General features: G+C 31.7%; 2 protein-coding genes across 2 annotated transcripts; one reads left to right on the plus strand and one right to left on the minus strand.

Moving 5' to 3' along the window:
• Nucleotides 1-270: 270 nt before the first annotated feature.
• Nucleotides 271-10,102, minus strand: LOC123657812 (leucine-rich melanocyte differentiation-associated protein-like). Its single transcript, XM_045593323.1, has 5 exons — nt 9,997-10,102; nt 9,377-9,517; nt 8,730-8,840; nt 3,163-3,312; nt 271-835 (listed from the first exon to the last, which is right to left on the minus strand). Exons 1-5 carry the CDS (start codon nt 10,029-10,031, stop codon nt 598-600), a joined length of 675 nt encoding a protein of 224 aa, XP_045449279.1. The 5' UTR covers nt 10,032-10,102; the 3' UTR covers nt 271-597.
• Nucleotides 10,103-11,866: 1,764 nt separating this feature from the next.
• On the plus strand, nt 11,867-16,358 carry LOC123657743 (CDK5RAP3-like protein). Its single transcript, XM_045593257.1, has 8 exons — nt 11,867-12,262; nt 12,502-12,654; nt 12,884-13,111; nt 13,279-13,404; nt 14,163-14,318; nt 14,910-15,103; nt 15,569-15,740; nt 16,160-16,358. The coding sequence occupies exons 1-8, from the start codon at nt 11,981-11,983 to the stop codon at nt 16,229-16,231; spliced, it is 1,383 nt and encodes a 460-aa protein (XP_045449213.1). The 5' UTR covers nt 11,867-11,980; the 3' UTR covers nt 16,232-16,358.
• The last annotated feature ends 1,085 nt before the right edge of the window (nt 16,359-17,443 follow it).

Here is a 17,443-nt window from a genome sequence, read left to right on the forward strand (position 1 = left end):
GAGATGGGGTTACGACGTTTTCTACTAACCCTATTGGGTTCCGATAGATGGCGTTATTTGATTCGTTTTCGATATGGTTTTAATCTTTTCCTTAGACTAGTAACCCTTTTTTGTGCCTATTTAGACAGTCGATCTGAAGGAGTAAACTCAAGTCGTGCGTCGGAGCTGACACAAACACTTTTTTATATATATTAATTCTATATAGTGTTTATGCCCATAAATTATTATGTGTATTTAGGAGAAGTGAAGCAATACATTGTGTAAATATCTAATAAGACGCAATCAAAAATTTCTTAACTTATCTACAGAAGCTCTGTTAATAACATACTTATATACTTATATAATATAAATTACTATTTAATATTTATTTATATATTGAACATAATGGTCGAATACGAAATGTATGATGACAGATTTTCTTAGAAATTATTCGCGTATTACTGGAACAATAGTATTTGGCACCTAACTTATTCAAGGTACTTAGAATAAGAACTAAATTGCAGATATTGTAACGAATAGTTGAGCAAATTTGATCCATTATGCAGAGTCATAGCAAATTTCATTACATTTTTGGAGGAAATCTTACTGCTTTTTAGTCTAAATGAGTAAATTTCTTCTCTGTACCTTCTCCTTGTTCCAAAATAAAGAAAGTTTGTTATGCATTGAGTTCCAGTTTAGTGAGCCATTTATTAGTTGCATACCTTTAGAGCCCGGCTTCACTATTCTCTCTAGAAATGGACGTTTGTACAGTCTCTGAGATTCCTCTCTCTGATCGTCTGTTACTTTTCTATCATCGAGGTGAAGTAGCGAAGGAAATTGTGATATTACGAACAACCTGAAAGTAAAATTAAATTTTTTGATATGAGATCTTATTACGTGGACCACGGGATTTTATTAAGTAAACTTGAGTATTACGGCGTTAATGGTAAAGGTCTTAATCTAATTGCTTCATATCTATCTAATAGAATTCAACACGTATCAATAAACGGAACGAAGTCTTCTGGACCTGTGCTAAAAATGGGCATTCCACAGGGGTAGATTCTATGTCCATTTCTTTTTTTAATATATATAAATGATCTATCATTTTATATTAAGTATATTTGTGATATAGTGCTATTAGCAGATGACATATCTCTTATATTTAAAGTTGATAGGAAAAAAGTAAATGATGATGACGTGAACACTTCTTTGTCGCGAATTTAAGATTGGTTTAAAACAAACAACTTGGTTTTGAACGACAAAAAAACCAAGTGCGTTGTGTTTTCGTTACCTAATGTTAAGCATCGAAATTATAATTTTATAATAAATAACGAGAGGCTTATTGTCAATGATACTACAGTTTTCTTAGGGATACAGTTTTCAAAACGTCCGTGGAATTCCCATTCGTCATCGTTGAATGGTAGACTCATCTCCGCAGCATTCGCAGTTAGAAAAGTACGACAACTGCAACTGCACGTCTAACATATTTTAGCTATTTCCATAGTGTTATGTCTGACGGGCTGTTACTGTGGGGTAATGCTACAGATATTGAGACTATATTTATCTTGCGAAAAAGGGCTATTCGCGGCATTTACGATCTTGGAGCTCGAGTCTCCTTACGGGATGTTTTCCAAAAGGTAGACATATTAACAATTGCGTCGCAGTATATTTATAGCAATATTATATATATTCACCAGAATATTCATTGTTTTGAAATAAATAGTAATAATCGCATTGTAAACACGAGAAGGAATAACAAAATTGTAACTCCAAGTTTCCGACTGCGCAAAGTGAACGTCTCCTTTCTGAGTTGTGGTATTCGCATGTATAATAAAATCCCACAAACGATTTTGGAATTGTCTCAATATAAATTTAAAGTTTTTATTTAAAAAAAAAATTAATAGATACAACTTATTACTCGGAGCAGGATTACATAGTTGATAAAGATGTGTGGACTTAGTGACGCTGTATTTTATGCAACATGTCACTAATTTTGCAGTAAAACACAGTTTATATTTCAAAAGAGTAGCTGCGGAATTTTTTGCCGATCATTCTCTGCAGAATTTACATTCCGAATCGGTGGTAGCTTTACTTTTACAAAAATAATAATTTATTTTTAAAGTAATAATTAATTCATTTAATTTTTTTTTTAATTTTTAAATGAGATAACACCTCGCCTTATTGCCTCCACTGGTGACAAGAGGGCTGGTGCATTTTTTGCCCTGAGAATCGGCATAGCGATTCAACGGGGAAATGCTGCCAGCATTCTTGGCACAATTCCACGCGGACATGATTTATACCAAAACTATCTGTAAATATTTAGTTCGTAAGTTGTGAATTGTAAATATGTATAATATTTTGTATTATTTGAGTAATATATTTTTATTATCTCTGTAATTTGTAAATTAAATCATTGTATACAAAAAAAAAAATTTAAAGTTTTAATTTGTAAAATGACGATTCGAAAGTGCTCTCGGGGAATATTTAAATAAAGCTGTTTTTGATTTTGATTCTTGATTAAATAGAGGTTTTAAAAGTTACAAATAAGAGATTGACTATGTCTGTACAGATGATGATGATGATGATGATGAGATGATGCAGTTTTTTTTTCTTTAAAAATCTGATGTAATCGAAATTTTCCATATGAAAATAATAATAACGAAACGGAGACACAGTCTATATTGAAATTTATAGTAAAGTTTACAGAACTGCGATTTGCAGCATTATCGCTTGGTCATCATAACAGCAATAATTGCACAATTCTTGTTATCGCTCGCTTCTTGTAAGTTTCGTAATAATTCAACACGGTCTCCGTTTCAAGCTATATCTATATTGTACATTGTGTATTTACGTACGCCATTCAGTTCAGTTAAATGGAATGTGTGAATTTATAAAGGCATAAAAAAATGATTCACAAATCTCTCTTTCTAAGAGTCCTACCAATCGTGTACAATTTTAAATTAAATAAATAATTAAATATAAAAAAAACGAGTAAAAAAAATGTGTGGTTTTATCAAACCACGATGCATGTGAAAATTTAGTGAATAAAAACATTTACATTATCATACAGATCCAAACACACGAATACCGCGGAACACTTTCGACATGCGACATGTGATAGATGAACAAAAAATATTGGGGGCGATAGAATAAGTTTCACTATAAAATGCTAGATAAACTTACCGATACTGAAGATACTCATAGAAGGTGCCTCCGTTGAAGTAGCTGGGAGCTGCCGGGTTGCCCATAAGAGACAAGTATTGGAGGTTAGGACATGACTCTTTGAGTTTGCTCACCCAGGGGTATAGTGATGCTATTTTGCAACGGTTTAACCTAAAATAGTACAGAACATCATATATCTATACTAATATTTATAAAGATGAAGAGTTTTTTTGTCTGTTTGAACGCGCTAATCTCAGGAACTATTGGTCCAATTTGAAAAATTCTTTCAGTGTTTTATAGCCCATTTATCGAGGAAGGCTATAGGCTATTTATTTTTTCAAATTAACGCGTGTAAAACCACGGGTCAAAGCTAGTATGTACATAAATCTTGTGTTACGATTTTTGTCGTGGCTAATCATTGGACCTGGACCGACTATTAAAATGTAGGCTATATTTTATTTCGATTAATTAACGTTATACGAAATATGGCGGTACGAAGTTCGCCAGGTCAGCTAGTATTTAACATGAATATACGGTTTAATTTCACGAGTTTTTATCCTCTCACTCAGGCCAACATTAGGCTTCATTAGGTTAAGTAATTTGTTGTAATATTTAATAAAGCCGATGACATAATAGACAGGCGGTGTCTACAGAGACACAAGAGATGAGCAAAATCAAATTGTAATTTACTTAGGATTTCTACATAAAACATTATAAGTTCGTAATGTAAATGTTTAATTATAGGAATTTTGAAATTATTTCTTAATTTGCTAATTTGCTACCATCACTACTTTTTTTTAATATAGGCTTTTTTGACTTTCGCTAATTGTGTATAATCAACTTAAACAAATATTTTCATTTCATTTCATTGATCCTAAAGTACGAAACTTAAATGTCTGCGAATTAAACGCATTAAATACCAGATGCAAAACTAATCGTTTTCACGTTAAAAAAAGAAAAAAGGTCTCAATTCGAAATGACTTACTACAAATAAATTTTGATCTCGTTTATCAAACAAATAACCCTAATACTAGTTTACAATACCTAACACAATGCTTACAAAATGTTATAGAGAAGAATACGAAAATTATTACACTTTCCAGACGTCAAAAAATCATTAAGCCATGGATAACACCTGGACTACTACTATGCATGCGAAACAGGGACCGATTACACAAAAAAACTACCACCGACCCAGACAACGTAGTCTTGAAAATAACTTATAAACGATACAGAAATTTCTGTAACAGTTTATTGCGAAGATTAAAAATAAATTACGAACAATCCCAAATCATAGAAGCACGGAAAGATAATAAAAAGTTATGGAAAGTCATCAAAAACATCACACACACGTCAAAAATTACACAGCACCCTAAAGAGCTATTAAATAGCTCATCTTCTCCTATCCAATCGCTACATGAAGCATCAAGGTCACATGAATGCTACATGAAGGTCATTAGCTGATAAAATCTGTCAACAAAATAACAGGTCCCGGAATCTACCATTAACTTATTGCACTCAGGGCAAGGTTTCAAACTCCTTTGCTTTAATGGATACAGATATATACGAGGTTGGACATATTATCTTGGATCTAAAAACAGATTGTGCACCAGGATGTGATAATATAAGCAGTAGATTCCTTAAACAGCACAAAAATATTCTAGTATATCCCTTGCAAAAGATCTTTAATGATTGTTTGCGATCTGGAGTTTTCCCGGATTCCTTAAAGCGATCGGAAGTGATTCCAGTCTATAAGAACGGGGACAGAAGTCGTATAAATAACTACAGGCCGATCTCCATTCTACCAGCAATATCTAAAATTCTTGAAAAAATCATTAACATTCGTTTAGTAAAATATCTTAAAAAAAATAAAATCCTATCTGTAATCCAATATGATTTTAGCCAAGGAAAATCTACTGAACAGGCAGTCAATAAACTTGTAGAATTTATAAGTTCAAAACTAGACAAAGGAAAAAAATGTATAAGCATTTTTCTCGACCTGGCCAAGGCATTTGATACGATCTCTGTCTCCCTCTTACTCAACAAGTTAGAGACGCTGGGTGTCAGGGGCACCCAACTTAAGCTTTTTGACAGCTATCTCTCTGGGCGGACTCAGTGTGTTCGAGTTGGTCAATATAAAAGTACACACCTCCCAGTTACACATGGCGTTCCTCAGGGGAGTATACTGGGTCCCACACTATTCCTCGTGTACATAAATGAGCTCACTAATCTCAAACTGACCAAAGGTGAGATTATCTCTTTCGCAGATGATACTTCTTTGGTGTTTGAAGGTGATAATTGGGAGGAGGTCTTTACTAATGCACAATATGGGTTTGATAGGGCAAAGGGATGGCTGGAGAGTAACATGCTTACTTTAAACGTAGATAAAACTAAGTATATTTGTTTCAGCATTAGACGGACGGGTTATGTTTCTTGCGATCGTAAAATTACCTCACACAAATGCATTTTGCAAGATAGTTGCGCATGCCCATCTCTTGAACGTGTCAATTCCCTAAAATACCTTGGTGTTACTTTAGATAATAACCTTAACTTTAAAGAACATGTTAAAATCCTTTGTAATAGAGTACGAAAATTAGTATATGTCTTCAAAAACCTACGTCAAGTAGCAAGCCCATCATTGCTGAAACAAATATATCAGGCTCTGTGTCAGTCGCTTATTTCCTACTGTATTTCGTCATGGGGGGGTATCTGCAGTACCACGCTGAAGGCACTGGAGGTCGCGCAAAGAGCTATTCTGAAAGTCAGCATGTTTAAGCCGGTACATTTTCCTACTGTTATATTGTTTCAGTTGTGTGGGGTTTTGACAGTCAGACAGCTATTTATACTAAGAGTAGTCCTGAATGAACACAACAAACAGTCTTACAATCCACTGCTATTGCAAAGACGTCGTAAACATCATGTATGTGATAATTTAACTACATTTAATACGCACTTCGTTAAAAAATTCTTGAGTTTTCTAGGCCCTTACCTTTACAATAAGATTAATAGAATACTAAATATATACCCCTTGACAAGAAAACAATGTAAACTAAAAGTATACCAATACTTACAAAATTTAAGTTACGTGGAAACAGAAAAACTATTAAAAATAACACAGTAAAAACTAATTAAAAACAATAAAGTATATTTGTATTGTATTGTGGACAAATAGAATTTACTGCAGCAAATATTGACTTAATAACACAAATTATAAAAAGAGTTTACATAGCTTACTAACAAACAAACTTAATACATACATACAGACACACATAACACTCTCTCACACACACACACACACGGAACACGCACACTCACAAACTCACATATTAAAACAATTCATGAAATAAATTAGAAGTTTATGTAATCGTCGTCTTACAAACTTAAAGCTAATGTATATATTAAATGAATGTATAAGATATATATTTCCTGGCACCTATTATGGTATAATAAATAATTACTGGAAGGGAATGGTGCTGATAGCCGAAATACAGGCTATGCCTAGTTCGGTTACAGATGCTAATCTCATTACTTCTGATATTGTTGCCACATTATCATTGTAATATAGTTCTAAGTTTGTGAAATAAAGATATTATTATTATTATTATTCGATTATATTTTTTATTAACCGTCTTCCAAAAAAGGAGGAGGTTCTCAATTCGACTGTATTTTTTTTATTTTTTTATGTATGTTACATCAGAACTTTTGACCGGGTAGACCGATTTCGACAAATTTTGTTTTAATCGAAAGGTGGTGTGTGCCAATTGGTCCCATTTAAATTTATTTGAGATCTAACAACTACTTTTCGAGTTATATCTAATAATGCGTTTTTACTTGACGCTTTTTTCGTCGACCTACGTTGTATTATACCGCATAACTTTCTACTGGATGTACCGATTTTGATAATTCTTTTTTTGTCGGAAAGGGGATATCCCTAGTTTGGTACCGTGATAAGGAAACCAGGATGTGATGATGGAATCCCAGAGAAATCAAGGGAAACTCTCGAAAATCCGTAATAACTTTTTACTGGGTGTACCGATTTTAATAATTTTTAATTTAATCGAAAGCTGATGTTTACCATGTGGTCACATATAAATTTTATCGAGACCTGATAACTACTTTCTGAGTAATCTTTGATAACGCGTAGTTACTTGACTAATTTTTCCTCGATCTACGTTGTATTACTCGTCGATGTAATTGAAGTCGGTTTTTTTTTCGTTTGCGAGCAAACACAATTATGTATGTTACCTAATAACTTTATACTGGGTGTACAGATTTTGGTGATCCTTTTTTAATCGAAAGCTGGCGGTTATCACTAATAATATATGCGTATGCTTAATGACTGTTTTACCGACTACTTAAGAGTTATTGTTGTCGTATTACTTGTCGATGTAATTGAAGTCGGTGTTTTTCGTTTGCGAGCGAACATTTTTATGTCAAGGTACGAACCGGGCCTAATTGTAATTAAAATATGAATATATAACAATAAAAAAAAACATATACTAAACAATGTGAAGGTTACATAAAGAGGAAACTGTTACAAAATATATTTTACGTTTAGAAATTGAAATGCCTACTTTTTTAAAACACACTTTATAAATCATTACAGCCTATACAGTTCACTGCTGGACATAGGCCTCCACAAGTTTACGTCAAAAATAACGTGAACTCATGTGTTTTGCCCATAGTCACCACGCTGGGCAGGCGGGTTGGTGACCGCAGTACTGGCTTTGTCGCACCGAAGACGCTGCTGCCCGTCTTCGGCCTGTGTATTTCAAAGCCAGTAGTTGGATGGTTATCCCGCCATTGGTCGGCTTCTTAAGTTCCAAGATGCTTGTGGAACCTTATCCCTTAGTCGCCTCTTACGACACCCACGGGAAGAGAGGGGGTGGCTAAATTCTTTAGTGCCGTAGCCACACAGCACACACTTTATAAATACAGAAGAATAATTTTTTTACTACATCTATTTATTTATTATTTTATTTTATACTTTATTGTACACCACAAATATATTACAAACAAAGCATAAAGATAGTTACAGACAGTGAAGTACAATAGGCGGATTTATGGCTAATTAGCCATTTCTCCCAGACAACCCATACAATTACAACATCACACCAAACCAACACCATCTACAATTACATCGGCAAGTAATACGAAGTAGGTAGTCGGTAGTCGGTAAAAGAGTCAATTAAATACGCATTATTAGAAATAACTCAAAAAATACTCGTCAGGTCTAGCTAGATCAAATTTATATGGGACCACATGAAAAGCACCAAGTTTCGATTAAAATAAAATACTATCACCTTTCGATTAATATAATGAAACTAAGTAAAAAAGTTATGAGTACACAGATAAAAAATACAGTCCAATTGAGAACCTTATTCTTTTTTTGAAGTCTGTTAAAAATGACAAAAAACATATAAATTGTACTTCATAGTTGATTAAATTATTACAAATTGATGTGTTCTTTATAATATAGTTTTATAGCAAATAATAGTGGAAAGATTGTATAAAGAAAAAAAATATAGTTTTATAACTGGATTTAAGTCAAACAATCACCGATAAATTGTATAATAGCTATTTCTTACCACAGTAATTGTAATTTGGGCATGGGAGGAAAACTGCAGTTCTCAGTTATGGGATTGTCATCTGCTATTAATGTTGTCAGGAGTTTGAAGTGGACTAACCCATCTAGATTTCTGTAACAAAAATTATACAAATAAAAAAAAAAAAAACAAAAATAAACATGTCCCACCTAACAGGCCCAAGCATGAAGATCTTTAACTACATACAGAAAAAACACAATTTCCTCGATTACCGACTGCAAAAAATACTTAAATGGTAACATCCACACAAATATTAGTTAGAAGAAACTAAACAGAAAAACTAGCATAACAGCCATATAAAAATATAAAACCATATAAAAACTTCACAGTCAACGATCCTCTGTGGGATATAAATACTGTCGAGAAATTAATGCAAACATACTCTGTATATAAAATATAACTTGTAAAATTTATGGCTTTATTGATTTTATTCAACTTTTCCTTTTAAAATATATAAATACAATATAAAAAGTTCTTAATTCGCTTGACAGGACAATACCTATCGGAGTACCTAGTAATAAAGTAAAAAATAATAATAAATAAATATCTATAACATACACACACGGTCGTCTGTTCTTACAGTATTAAAATTAAGTTGCTTTATAAGCTTGTGTTATAGGTACACTCACGTTATTTTATTATGACTTATATCCAAATACTGGACATGGTCACAGAATCTTTCAATAATTGTTGTAGGCAGCTCGTACAGTCTTTCATATGCTAAAGTTAATTTTGTGGTTTCATCATGGTCATTTAAATCTTCTGTGGACCTGAAAAATATGACAATTAGAATTAAGTTGTAATACAGGTTATTTACCTGCTTGAAGTACCCTTTTTAAGTTAAAGTACAGTTATTTAGTTTAACTATTAACTAATACAAAATTAATTCTTAAAAAGTAAAATTTTATTATAAATTAATCAAATTACTCAATAAAGCTAAAAATCAAAATAAAAAATTACTTTATTCAAATATATTTCAAAAGCACTTGTGAATGGTCATTTTGCAAATTAAAATTATTTAATTTTACATTGCTCATTTCACAAATATCTCATAAAACTTTCTTAAAAGTCTTATTATATTTAATAGTAGAGGGAAAAGAAAAATATATATAGGTACCCTGTTTTTAGAAAAACATTGTAGATATGAATCGTAATTCCTTCTATGAGAAGTTTTTTTTAAAAATAATTATTGCAATAATATGGTAATGAGACACGTTGGCATTTAAATATATCCATAAAAAAAACTTACTGTATAAAAGCAGCTGGTAGCTGATTTTGCGCCATTGCAGTAACAGAATCCACTAGAATGCTGTTTGAAACATCGACTGTAATCACTCCACCGTCGCAACTGCTTGGTAAAAGTATTGTTAATTGGAGTAAAATCGCACAATTGCACTTCAGTACTAAATTAAAATAATATTGCAATTTGATCTAAATAGCTTAATAAAATAAATAAATTTTTATCTCTTATTGATTTTTCACTACCCAGTTGTATTTTATATAAATAAAATTTTAGGCAAGTTTTAGATGCAATATCAACGTGCTACCCATAACTCATAAGAATCAAGTTTTGTTTTTATTTTGACAAACAGCTGAGTGGCAGTGGTTTAAGGCTGACTTTTAAAAATACTAATAAAAAATACATACCTACTCTGTGGCGCTGACTTATGGAAAATTGGAAAAAGAGTTAGATACTTAGGTACCTCCTTGAGTATTAAGATTTAAGAAGTCACCCAATGTAAACTATTAGAGTTTGTGGATTGTTATCAAGTAAGATTTTAGACCGAAAAAATCTTAAGCAAATACGCCGGGAAACTGTTTATTTATATGAAAAAGAATAATCAAATAAATGCTAATTAGTTTTTGCTTTGAATTTAATTTAATTTCAATTAACTAAAGTATAGCTGTACGGTTTATTATTTTCCCGAATAATAAAAATAAATTTAGTTTAAAATATTTTAGCGTTAATCTCGCGTAGGGGTCAAGGCTAATCTCACTAAATCTCACCTAAGGGGGGAAGAGGCCTAAAATGATCGAAAAATAGCTCATGACAATTAATGTATGCCTCCAAATGGCATATCGAGAAAAATTTGTTGTATGTAAACAAAGTTTTTTACGAATTAAAAATTAACTGTAGTCTTAATAAAACAGTAAGTCATAAAAAATATACAAACTAATAACATTCACTTACTCGTTTGTATCGGATTCCATTTTTATTATGATTTATATTAAATATTTAAAAGCATTTCGTACAACTTATAACCTAATGATAACACAAATTGTTATCAATCGAACTAGAGCGTAAGGAAATAGGGAGATAAGAAAATGTTTACATTTATTATATAGTTTAGATGACATGTTCCAGTTCTGCATTATTTTTAGGGAATAGTTTATTAGAATTCATTTAATTACCGTATAGTGACCTAATTACATAATTAAATACGTAGTAAAAAAAATATTTTTAAATTTACATGAGGTATTTGGAACTCAATTAAAAATTTCAAGTACGACATGACTACTACATATATATTACATAGTTTTAAAATAATAAAATTTTGTTGTGGATGAAAGTAACAACAGCAGTGAAAACTGCATTTTCTATAATTTTAAACTTTAATTAAAGAAAAATCAATTGAAATAAGAAAATAAATAAAATACAGAATGTCCAATGGAACAATATTTGAATAAAATGAAAAAGTAAACATACGTATATATTTTTAAAGTTTTTACAGGATTTTACCTAATTCAATAAAATTAATATATTTAAAATTCCGTTCCGTTTTTGCAACGTTAACATCTTACCAACATTTGACAGAACCTCAAAAATAAGACTTCTTCGAAAGTGCCTATTTTGTTGTGTTGTGATTGACACGTCACTTTTATGCAAAGAGTAAAATAACTTGCTTATACACTTTTATGGCAAATTTTAAAATTACAGCATTTCTTAGTACACATACCTATTAAAAAAAATTATAAATTTAAAAAGAAGTAAAATCTATATAGTTTTTATAATACTATAAAATGGATGTAAGTTTTTATCAAAAAGTTGAGAGCTTTTTTAAAATAAGATATATTTTTTATAAATTTATCATGTTTTATAGGAAAGCAATATACCCATAGATATAAATATAGGTAAGCTTCAAGATTGGTTAGTGAGTCGGCGACATGTAAACAAGGAATGGCAGAAAAGTATCATAGCTGTTCGAGAGAAGATAAATAATGCCATTCAAGACATGCCAGCACACGAAGACATAGCTGCTTTACTATCAGGCAGCTACATTAATTACTTTCACTGTCTAAAAATCATTGAAATCCTGAAAGAAACAGAAGCGGACACAAAGAATTTGTTTGGTAGATATGGTTCTCAAAGAATGAAGGATTGGCAGGATGTTGTGAGGAGTTATGAAAAAGAAAACTTATATCTCGCTGAAGCCGCACAAATGTTGGTCAGAAATATTAATTACGAAATTCCTGGCTTAAAAAAGCAGATTGCAAAAGAAGAACAGTTGCAAACAGTAAGTACTTTTGTGATTATTTATTTCCTTGACAAGCTGATAATAAACTTATAATAATTTTGATACAATATTAAAACTAGTAGTGTTGTAATTTATCTCAAAACTCTAGAAAAGAAAACAAAATTGTATATTTTATTAATATGTAAACTTATCCTAATTCAGTAGTAAACAACCTTAGCACTTTTAACCATCTCCTGCTTTATTAGTTTATTTATATTGAATTAAAAAAATTTTTTCAGGAGTGTGAAAAAAAACATGTAGACTATTTAAAAAATGAAGCGTCGAGTAAAACAGAATTTTTAACTCTTTGTAAACAGCTTGGTATTAAGGGTGATAAAATAAAGAGAGAACTCGTGGAACGGTTAAAAGGATTGCCTGAAATATATGACAAGGTTAGTTACTGTAATTGCTTAAGGCTTCAATTATTTTTAAATTAACTAATTTATAGCAGAATAAACTACACATTACGCATTCAGCCAGTAACATTCCACAGTATAGGCCTTTTTCTCCATGTAGGAGAAACCCTCATAAACTTTTATTTGTGGAATATTCAATGTCATTCTGTTATCCAAAGCCAGGCCTTAATAAAATTTTAAGTAACAATTTTTCTCCTAATCACAGATAGGTAAATCACTCAAGCCCCTACAACCTGCTATAGAATTATATTCAGCGTTTACTAAGTATATACTCGGGGAGCAGGCTTCGGAAGTATTACCACTTCTGAAGTATGTTGTCGAACATGGGAATACTACGGTGTATGAGTGGAGTTATGGCGAGCCACCATTGAGTGTTGAGCCTGACCCTGTGCATATAGAATTAGAAGATAAGGACCAAGCTGGTGGTGATCAGGTATATTAATTAATTAAAATTTATTTTATTGAATACTTAGAGATTTAATATTGGGAATTGTTTATTTTTGAAAGAAACTTTTTTACAATTTAACATAATATCATTATCATTTTAATATCACAGTTTATCACACATCACATCACATATCACATTTATTATGTTTACAGATCGATTTTGGAGACAATGCAATAGATTTTGGTGGGGAAACACCATCAGGTGAAATAGATTTTGGTGATGGGGATGCAGGAGGCGAGATAGACTGGGGTAACATTGATGTGGCGCCTCCAGATGTTGTAAGTGTATTAAAATATGATTTTATTTTAAAAAGGAGCACGCAATACCCTTTTAGTAATTGAATAATAATTTGCTTTTATTAGAATCAAAATTAAATAATCATTTCAAATATTTTCAATTAACCACAGCTTAAGCGGCTTAACCTTCTATTGTACTGTCAAAAATGGACCCTGTCTCTGGACTTCAATACACTTTCAGCACTTGCCATTGGCAAAATCATCAGCGAAAAGCTGATGGAGCCATACTCTTTAAAGAAGAAGAAGAATAATTTACTTAACGCTATTTAATCTTTGTAGAGATATTTGCAGTGAATAATTAGAAAAGAATAGTTAGAGAAGAACGTCGTCAATAACATTAGCTAAAGGTGATAAATGCAAGCCGGATTATTTATGACTATTAAAAGTTTAATTAGGTGTTATAAGTATTAGGTACTTTCTGAACACACTTTTAAAATTTGGAGCAACCCGTCTGGGGAAGTACCTCAACCTTACAGAATTACATCTAACATCATGGTGAGTGAGGTGGTCAGAGATCCAGAGGAGGGTCTTCTGTGTTGCAGACGTCTATAGGCTACAGTGAACGTTTATCATTAAGTAGGTCGTATACTTGTTTACCGACCTACTCTAATAAAAAAAAATGTGGTTACGTTATCTGAAAAACCCATCGTTCGAAAGTGCCCTGTTGTTGTGTATGTTCACAGCTTTAAAGTGACATCATTACAACAAAGATGCGGTGATGAAATTATATTGTATTTCAGGATGTGTCAGCGGATGTTGCAGCGATATCTCTTGCTGAATCCGGTATCGTGGTAGAGGAGCAGGGGGTGGGAGGTGGTGTGGCGCGGGGGAGGGAAGCCTTGAGCCTCCTAGATAACACCACCACAAGGAACCAGTTTATTGACCAGCTTGTTGAGGTAATATCTATTATCTATATATTAATACGTGAAGCAAAAACTTTGTACCCCATTTTACAGATATTGCGCTGACGGAACAGTATGAAATTTCGCACACTTATAGTTTATATAGAGAAGTAGTGCAGAATACTAATATTTTTTAAATTATGCACAATAAATACATGAAATTAATAAAATAAATTACACACTACCATGTATTTGACACACACGCATATAATTATACTCTTTTGTTTATTATTATAGAAGTATAGTCTTTGACAACAGAACCTTAATAATATTCGAACTCCGATTACTGGGCGACCACTAGTATGTATGTATAAATAGTTCTGTTGTGATTGTTGATAAGAAAATTGAATGACTAAAAAAAAAAAACTACATGTAAAATAAATTTAAGTAAGTCATAATAAGTGAATCGTCTGTAGATAGATTCATAGATATGGGTACATATTAAATAAAATAGTACAAACATCTTTACCATAAAGAACCCACAAAATTTTCTTAATACCAATTTCATAGACAATTTTGGTATTTTTCTTTTTTTTTTATTTTTTTTTATTTTTAGACAATCACATGATTATTTATAATTTTCAGCTAGAATCATTCTTGAAGATGCGACTCTACGAAACGAACGCGGCTAACGAAAGCCAGACATTCTCTCTCATAGAGCAATTGCCGACAGAGAGTGAGAGCGCTCTCGCCGCCATGTTGTCTGCCGTACAAAGTGCTTCTTCAGCCATTACTGCTACTGAAATAACGCATTTACATAATGTTAAGCATTCACCTAGGTTTGTATATACCCAATTAGTAGAACCAGACATTTCTTGTCTTTCGTTGTCAACAGAGAGTTAGAGTGCCTTCGCTGCCATGTTGTCTTTTGTGCAAAGTGCTTCCATAACTTTAACAGCTAGTGAGTTTACATATTTACATAATGTAAAGCATTCACCTAGGTACGTATAATCTTATACCTTTAGGTGATAATAGTGTCTCTATTCATATGGCAGAAGTCTGGCAGGTCAGTTATGATATAAACTTCAGTGAATTCAATGATGATGAGTAGGCGGCACATAAGTTATAGTTATAATAATAATAATAATTCTTTATTTTGGACCAAAAACTTTTACAATTATCAGTTTATCGCCGGAATTAGGGCTTATTAACATACAAAAATATTTATTTTTGTTTGCTATAATTATACTATAAATTTTTATCGAGCTATGTTTGTAATAGTTAATATTCCCAACTACTTGTAGATACGTGGACGTACTAACAGCACAGTTGCAGCAAAAACTGGCGTTGTGTGACAAGCTGGCAACACTGGCTGCTCGGGAGAAAGACCGGCAAGCAGTTGCCAGCCAACGAGCTGATCAACTGAGACCGCTGTTAGCCAGGATCATCGCCCGAACTAAGGAACTACAGGATGACGTGAGCTTTATGTTTTAGAGCTTTATGCTTATGTTGAACTATGTTTTAACCAACTTAAAAATAAATTACAGTTTAAAAAACTAAGAAACCACGCTTATCGAACTAAAAAGTAGAATAATTTTTAATTATAAAGAGTTTGTATTACAGTAGTAGAAGATCGAACAATCAATCATAATTAATTACTTCAAAATAAAATTATAACAAAATTTAAGTTATTTAGAGAATAATTCAATTCAGAGTAAAAAACGTGGGGTGAATTTTACTATATTTTCATAACTTTTTACTATTTTTTTATAACTCTCCGCACATAGATAGTTGCAAGTAGAATAATTGTTACATTTAATATATCAAGCGCCCCACGTAACGTGTATAAATAATATATACTATACTATATTCTAAAAATGTTCGTTTTCTTGTAGATTCAAAGTGAGATCTCAAAGAAATACAAGGGAAGGCCAGTGAACATAATCGGCGGCGTCAAGTTTTTGTAATATGAAAAATGAAAGTGGTCAGTGAAAATATATGATGGAGCTGTATATTTTTTTATGGATGTGAAATTGTTGTATAAAGGAATTTTATTAAATGATTATTTAATAAAGCCTTTTAGTGCCTTAATGACCTCTTCTTTTTTTTAACCGACTTCCAAAAAAGGAGGAGGTTCTCAATTCGACTGTATTTTTTTTTTTTTTTTTTTTTTATGTATGTTACATCAGAACTTTTGACTGGGTGGAGCGATTTCGACAAATTTTCTTTTAATCGAAAGGTGGTGTGTGCCAATTGGTCCCATTTAAATTTATTTGAGATCTAACAAGTACTTTTCGAGCTATATCTAATAATGCGTTTTTACTTGACGCTTTTTTCGTCGACCTGCGTTGTATTATACCACATAACTTTCTACTGGATGTACGGATTTTGATAATTCTTTTTTTGTTGGAAAGAAGATATTCCAAGTTTAGTACCATGATAAGGAAACCAGGATCTGATGATGGGATCCCAGAGAAATTGATGGAAATTCTTGAAAATCCGCAATAACTTTTTACTGGGTGTACCGATTTTGATAATTTTTTTTTGTTGGAGAGAAGATATCCTTAGTTTAGTACCATGATAAGGAAACCAGGATCTGATGATGGGATCCCAGAGAAATCGAGGGAACTTCTTGAAAATCCGCAATAACTTTTTACTGGATGTACCGATTTTAATAATTTTTAATTTAATCGAAAGCTGATGTTTGTCATATGGTCACATATAAATTTTATTGAGATCTGATAACTACTTTTTGAGTAATCTTTGATAACGCGTCGTTACTTGACTATTTTTTCGTCGATCTACGTTGTATTACTCGTCAATGTAATTGAAGTCGGTTTTTTTTTCGTTTGCGAGCAAACACAATTATTTAATTTCTTGTGTAGCTGTATTTTTTTATCCTTTAAATAGTCAATGGCTTAGTAATTTTATTACTGTTTTTTGTTTTTGCTTGTTTTCTATTTTTATGTAATTAATATAAAAATGTACGTAAAAAATTGTTTTAATAATAAAAGAATTGTTAATTGGTTAATTAAAATTTACTTTTTATTTGCCTTGTTTTCGTCTTTATTGGCTCAATGCTGACTGTTCTAGGACGTTTTAACACATTTACATTTTACATATATTTAAGAAAAATTATTTTTACAAATTTGAAAGATGATGAAAGATGATGATATGAA

Source organism: Melitaea cinxia, chromosome 11 (genome assembly GCF_905220565.1).
Source record: "Melitaea cinxia chromosome 11, ilMelCinx1.1, whole genome shotgun sequence".
Taxonomy (NCBI): domain Eukaryota; kingdom Metazoa; phylum Arthropoda; class Insecta; order Lepidoptera; family Nymphalidae; genus Melitaea; species Melitaea cinxia.

What these genes read in the sequence shown, in the direction of transcription:
- LOC123657812 (XM_045593323.1), bottom strand. Translation starts at nt 10,031, where the DNA reads ATGGCGCAAAATCAGCTACCAGCTGCTTTTATACA. An exon ending in CTACCAGCTGCTTTTATACA is followed by an intron (nt 9,518 to 9,996) that starts GTAAGTTTTTTT and finishes CATATTTTTCAG; the next exon opens with GTCCACAGAAGATTTAAATG. An exon ending in TATGAGTATCTTCAGTATCG is followed by an intron (nt 836 to 3,162) that starts GTAAGTTTATCT and finishes TTTTACTTTCAG; the next exon opens with GTTGTTCGTAATATCACAAT.
- LOC123657743 (XM_045593257.1), top strand. Translation starts at nt 11,981, where the DNA reads ATGCCAGCACACGAAGACATAGCTGCTTTACTATCAGGCAGCTACATT. An exon ending in AAGAAGAACAGTTGCAAACA is followed by an intron (nt 12,263 to 12,501) that starts GTAAGTACTTTT and finishes AAATTTTTTCAG; the next exon opens with GAGTGTGAAAAAAAACATGT. An exon ending in CTAAGGAACTACAGGATGAC is followed by an intron (nt 15,741 to 16,159) that starts GTGAGCTTTATG and finishes GTTTTCTTGTAG; the next exon opens with ATTCAAAGTGAGATCTCAAA.